The sequence below is a fragment of the Dermacentor albipictus genome, chromosome 1, assembly GCF_038994185.2.
Source record: "Dermacentor albipictus isolate Rhodes 1998 colony chromosome 1, USDA_Dalb.pri_finalv2, whole genome shotgun sequence".
NCBI lineage: Eukaryota > Metazoa > Arthropoda > Arachnida > Ixodida > Ixodidae > Dermacentor > Dermacentor albipictus.
In genome coordinates, this window is record NC_091821.1 from 297,640,323 (window position 1) to 297,647,040 (window position 6,718).

Below are 6,718 nucleotides of genomic sequence, written 5' to 3' on the forward strand. Positions count from 1 at the left end.
GGCCGCGCTGGCCTGTGGCGGCCGCCTCAGTTCGGGGAAATCGCCGAGGATGCCGGTGAATCGTGTAGCGCCAGGCGGTGCTACGAACGTGGGGCTGAGGGGTGGATGCCTGGATGGCTTCCCGCGCACTTCTGCTTGTGACATGGGGTCCTGTAAACGCCGGTTGCGGATATCGACAAGCAGTCCGAAGTTGCGCAAAACGTCCGCACCCAGGATGGCAAATTTTACGTCAGCCACGACGAAAATCCACCGTAACGTCCTCTTGAGGCCCAGGTCCAGCGAGAGGGAGCGTTGCCCGTACGTCGGTATCGTCGTATTGTTGACAGCTTGCAACGGTGCTGCGCACGGTCGTTTGCGGTCGGCTGGCGACGCCGGCACGACACTAACTTCCGCCCCTGTGTCGACTAGGAAACGAGCACCTCTTTCCCGATCGGTCAGGAAGAAAACCGATGGGCGACTGTCCGGCGGGGCGAGGGCATTGGTCACCCTCAGTGCTGGCTCAGGGCGTTTCCCGAATTTTCACAGGGTGACACACAGTTCCGTGCAGCGTTGCCGAATTTGCGGTGGTACCAGCACACCCTACGTTGTTGTGGTTGTGATGCGGTACGCTGTCGTGGTCGCTGGTTTCCGCTAGGGTGCAGCGCTGCGACGGTGTCTGCGAGGCGAGAAATTTCCTCTCGCATCTCTTGCAAGGAATTGGCGGACGGTGCGTCTGCGTGCACCGACGCGACTGTGGGCACGGCGACCGCCATGAGTTTGTCGGCGAGCTCGGCCATCTTGGCAAGGTCTGTCTCGCCCGACGCCGTGAGGCCTATCCGTACACTTGTGGGAAGCCTTTGCAGGAACAGTTCCCGCACCAAACGACCGTCGCTTGCTGTCGCGTCGCCGGCCAGTTGTTGCATGTGGCGTAGCAACTGGCTGGGTCGGTGGTCGCCAAGTTCGGCCTCCCGCAGTAGCTGTTGGAGACGCTCGGGCTCTGTCGGTGTGACACGGCGAATCAATGTCTCTTTTAGCGTCTGGTAGGCGTTCTCTGCGGGTGGCGTTAGCAGTAGGTCCCGCACCTCGCTGGCCGTCGCAGGCGGGAGGTTGTCCACCACGTGGTGGTATTTGGTGCTGTCAGAAGTGATGCGGCATGTAGCGAACTGCGACTCAACTTGCACGAACCAAAGTTCCGGGTCGCCAGTCCAAAACAGAGGTAGCTTGACATCAAGTACGGCTACCGTGGGGCTGTCGGCGTCGCTTGGCTGATTCATGGCGATCATGTCCGGGTCGCGTATTTGGAACATCCAGAAGGGACAACGCATGGCAACCGCAGCGCCACGCTATTGGCTGTCGCCTGCGGGGACGCGCCATGGCGTCATGCCTAACAACGTACTCTCATCACCAGCGGTTTCGCATAGCTTGTTGTGGGTCGTGGCCAACGTTTTGTCGTGGCTGGTGTAGGGGTTGAAGGACGGACTTCGGGATGAAAACCAAACTTGGGAAGGTTTATTTTACATTATATACAGAAAGGTGAGACTCAAGTAACAGTCGTACAGTCATTACGGGCCCGCAGCAACTCGGACGCTGCGGCCCGTGGCAAGAAGTTCGAGAGAGGTGAATCAGGGAATGCTCTGGTCTCTCTGGAATGCTTCTTATAAACCCTTCGAGCACTGGAAGTCGCGTCATGTTTGACCAATGGGAGAGTCCGCTCAGATGACGCCATTTTCGGCCAATGGTTGGCGCCCGTGCCGCGGTGCCACACCAGGCGGAGAGAGTCGCCGCTTGGTCCCCCTTGCTTGATCGCCGTCACAAAAGCCAGGTGGGGGCGACGCTGCCAGGCCTTCCCGGTACATCGCAGCCGTCTTGTTTCGGGACCCACTTTCCTTGCAACAATGCCGGGCTATCCCTTCGTTTTCTGGAAAACTCAAGCATTGAATAGCTCCACCAGCGGCGTACGAACTTGTTTGCACGTGAACTTGTTGGCTCGAGCGCTCCTCTGGAATGTGCTGCGATTCGATGTGGTCCGGGGAACTCGAAGTAGCCTCAGGAAACGGCGCCACACCTCACAGCTCGTCCTCGCCCCGGAAGTTCTGAATGGCCGGTGAACTCAATTCGCTGGCCATGAGGAACGCTGAAAGATCCTGCAGGGTATTGGTGTCGAGCCTCGAATGACGAACTTCGGTATCCTGGGCCCTGGAGAACAGACGTCAAACAAACAAAACAACGCAGCGCTGCACCACGTGCCAGCGCAGGCTCTTCACCCCTGACTCGCCAGGCTATTACTGAGTCAAAATGAACCCTGATCTTTTATTTCCCCAATTTTGACTAAACAGTTCCAACCACCCTTCCAAACAGCTATCCATTTCTCCCCGAATGCCGACAAGACCAGAATACTATCGTTGTTGCAAAACAAAAGGGTCGTTGACGTTGCAAACAACAAATGAAAACAGCCGAACATACCTTAAGTGGCTTAACTACACGAACAGCATGTTTCCAATCTATCGCAGTGGCGTACTTATCGCACGTAATGGTGCCACTGAACAATCTGGTCAACCTCACAAGTACGTAATCACAAGCGCACTAGCCTTGTGGTCACTAAACAGAACGCGTACTTGCGTTGTAGGCAAACTTTTCATTTACGCTTACTCACGTTTCTTTCCTGAAAGTCCTACAGGACACGTGACTTAAACGAACAATTAAACTTGCGGGATTTACACATACCGCAGGACCCTTAAAATAATGCGTCTTTTAATAACTAGTTCCACGCATACTTATTAAAGAAGTCAGAATATGGCTGCCCTCAACACACACGAGCAACCCAGTCATAAATCTGCTTCCTTCCGTCCACACAGGACACGCGCTAATGGAACTAAAAACGCTTCTCAGTGCAAATCACGCACTTACTGAAAATCTACGCGCTTAACCTTAGAAAATTCAAAAAAACTTAAAAAGAAAGAAGGTTAAATAACACACACGCGCGTTACGATAGGCCTCTCAACGATAACCTTGACGTTCAGGTTACTCACGTACACAAAAAAGAAAGCCTATATACTTATTAATGAACACCTCGCGAGACTACAGGTTTACTTTAAACGCGTCTTTCAAATCTCGAGCTTCTCAAACAAAACATAAACAGAGCTCATATCTTACATATTGAAAGAAATCCTAGTCTCAAATCGCGAAAATTTGCAAATGTTCAAAAATAAAACAAAACACGTTTCACTTCTACAGAAGCTCTCCTGGCTTCCCGTTCCCTATTGCTTACGACTGACTCATACTTTCAGCCGGACCCGAGGTAGTCACGGTTTAAAAGCTACTCTGGCTACGGAGGAACAACAAAAGGGCTGACTCACTATCAGCTCCCCCAAGACGTTACGGTCTCCTGCCAATTTGCGTCCCCGCGCCCCGCTTTCAACATGACCTCGACTGACCGCGTCGCTACTCCCCACCTGGTCTCGTCTTGCCACCTTGCGCTTCTTTGTACTGCAGGCTGAGCTTCCAAGAGAACGACGGAACGACGAGGAATTCGACCGCCCCGTGCCCTTTGTTCGCGTCCGTGCAGAACATGCTTCTCGGTCCCCCTTTGACCGGTGGCTCGAACTTGTTCGATGGGTCAACATCGTCCGTGACGACCGCACCTGTCTTTTCTCCGCACCCTGCCCTTCTGGGTCTCTCGCCGTCTTTGGCGGCGCTACATTAGTCACCGCATTCCGAACTTTTTGGCACTTCTTTCTGCGGCGCTTTCTCTTTGACTTCTCTTTCATGCCGTCATCTCGCGCCTCGTGCTGGCCGTTACACATCTCGTCGGCCCAGATCGGTCTCTTACCCGCACAGTCTGATTGATTTTCATTTAAATCAACATTCTCTCTGCCTCGACTGGCGGACAGCCCAACCGACTCTGGCACAATGCAGCAGGCTTTACTCGAGTTAGACAACTCGCACTCTTGCGAACTGCCCTCTACTACATTGCCCAGCTCACGCTGTGCATCGACACACAGTCCGTCGGTATCGATCGCTGTCTCACGCGCACAGCCCGAATGATTAATAACTGAACCATCCCTATCTAGGCTATCTAGACTGGCGGAGAGCCGCACCGATCCCTGGACAATGCAGCTGTTCTCACGTGGACTACGGAGTTCGCCATTCCGAGAACTACTCTCAACTGCATCGTGCAGTTCGCACTTCACTTCTGCACGCACATCTGGCTCTACATGGGTGCTCGCGTCTGTCGGATCAGCAGTACCCTTTTTCTTCGCTAGCAACCTCGCTAACATTACCAGCGACGCACACGCGCGGTAACTGTGCCAATTTGTTCGCAGCTGGCCTAGCTGTCTCTACAGTCATCTGTTGGCATAGCACCTCGTCGCTCTCCTTGCGGCCTTTAACGGCCTCTGTTGCCACTAAGGCATCGTTAGCGGCTAGCCATTTCCCTTCACTTATGAATCGGCAGCCAATCTCACAGGCACTACTCTTCTCGTCGGCTTTTGGCGAAAATCCGCTAGACACTTCCCCATTCTTTCGCTCTGTACTACTTACACAATTCTCAGACAGCCGTTGTCTCTGTGCCAATAACTGATCACAATGCTGTATCTCTTTGATCAGTGCTGCCTTCTCTCTCTCATACTTTTGCTCACGCTCACGCTTACGTTCCTGATACTCACGTTCGCGTTTATTCTCACGTTCGTGACGCTCACACCTAAGAGTAAGAGTTCTTGAAGCTCATGCTTCCATTCATTCTCGCGTTCTTGACGCTTACGCTCACTCTCACGTTCACGACGCTGTCACACACGTTCACGACGCTCACGCTCCCGTGGCTCCTGTATCACCTCCCAGGCAAGCTCAATGTTTTTCTCATCATTGCCACTATCGTTAATCGCCTTTATGATAGCTGGCGTTTTCATCCGTTCGTCCGCCTCAACTCCCAAATCGTCGCACACCAACAACAAGTCTAACCTCGTCAACCTTCTAAGATCCATGGCAGCTGCCCCGACAGGTGGTTAGAACTGTTCTCTTTAATTTGTGCAAACACACAATGCAACAAACTCCCGATTCCCAGAACTATCAAAATGAACACACAACATTTGAGTCTGGCGAATCAAAAGGAAAAAACCACGCGCTCACTTACGGTTGCAGCACTCTGCCATCCGGTTCATTTGTCCGCTGTTCCCGGTTCTTCCGGCCTCCCTGGGTCGAAGGCTCGCTCTTCTTCGCTACTCCCAGTTTCTTCGGACCTCTTTCGACGAAGGCTTTCTCTTCTTCGCTCTTCCCGGTTCCTTAGGATCTCTCTCGACGAAGGTTGATCCGTAGCGCTGCCACCAGCTGATGCATTCGGAGGCGATCTCACCGCTGCCAACCAGATGTAGGGGTTGAGGACGGACTTCGGGATGAAAACCAAACTTGGGAGGTTTATTTTACATTATATACAGAGAGGTGAGAGTCAAGTAACAGTCGTACAGTCATTACGGGCCCGCAGCAACTCGGACGCTGCGGCCCGTGGCAAGAAGTTCGAGAGAGGTGAATCAGGGAATGCTCTGGTCTCCCTGGAATGCTTCTTATAAACCCTTCGAGCACTGGAAGTCGCGTCATGTTTGACCAATGGGAGAGTCCGCTCAGATGACGCCATTTTCGGCCAATGGTTGGCGCCCGTGCCGCGGTACCACACCAGGCGGAGAGTCGCCGCTTGGTCCCCCTTGCTTGATCGCCGTCACAAAAGCCAGGTGGGGGCGACGCTGCCAGGCCTTCCCGGTACATCGCAGCCGTCTTGTTTCGGGACCCACTTTCCTTGCAACAATGCCGGGCTATCCCTTCGTTTTCTGGAAAACTCAAGCATTGAATAGCTCCACCGGCGGCGTACGAACTTGTTTGCACGTGAACTTGTTGGCTCGAGCGCTCCTCTGGAATGTGGTGCGATTCGATGTGGTCCGGGGGAACTCGAAGCAGCCTCAGGAAACGGCGCCACATCTAACAGCTCGTCCTCGCCGCGGAAGTTCTGAATGGCCGGTGAACTCAATTCGCTGGCCATGAGGAACGCTGAAAGATCCTGCAGGGTATTGGTGTCGAGCCTCGAATGACGAACTTCGGTATCCTGTTAATGCAATTCTGCATACATCGGCACGGCGTGAAAGCACTGAATAGTTTTTTAACGTATGTGCGCTGGCATAAAACGTTATAAACAGTCCCGAAAGAGCCTATATTGTGTTGGAAGTTAAAGTTCACTCTAGATATCAATGAATGTTGCAGGTATGTGCCAATTTCTTCACCTAATTGCAGAGAACTCTCTCGGGCCGTTATTGCATTTTTATGGCTTCCTCCATGTCCCAATATGCTGAATTTCAAGTACATTGAAGTTGTTGCAGATGCGAAATGCCACTTTTATGATGTATTTGGTTCGCCTGTTAAATATAGTTTAAAAAGTTATGTTCAAAAAGAAATTCCCATCTTTTTACAACTGGGATAAATAATGTTAGAGGTGGAAAGCTATTATAATGGCATTGTGCAAGCTAATACTTTAATTTAAGAGCACTGCTTTAAGTGAATTTCTAAAGCACAGCAATTTTGCTTGCCTTTTCCTGTTTTATAAACTAAAATGTACATCTTTGAAAGGCAGCCTGACCCTCTTTAAATTCGAAATATTGGACACAGACTGGGAACACTGCTTTCCTATACACTTGCTGAAACTGCCTTATCAGAACACCCTAGTGCACAATGCAGATTCATTAAGAAGTGACAAGACAGT

General features: G+C 51.9%; 1 protein-coding gene across 1 annotated transcript; it reads right to left on the reverse strand.

The window, feature by feature from the left end:
* Positions 1-488: 488 nt before the first annotated feature.
* LOC139050506 (uncharacterized) lies at positions 489-1,304 on the reverse strand. The gene has a single exon (XM_070526979.1). It carries the CDS (start codon positions 1,302-1,304, stop codon positions 489-491), a length of 816 nt encoding a protein of 271 aa, XP_070383080.1.
* Between the last annotated feature and the right edge of the window lie 5,414 nt (positions 1,305-6,718).

What these genes read in the sequence shown, in the direction of transcription:
- LOC139050506 (XM_070526979.1), bottom strand. Translation starts at nt 1,304, where the DNA reads ATGCGTTGTCCCTTCTGGATGTTCCAAATACGCGACCCGGACATGATC.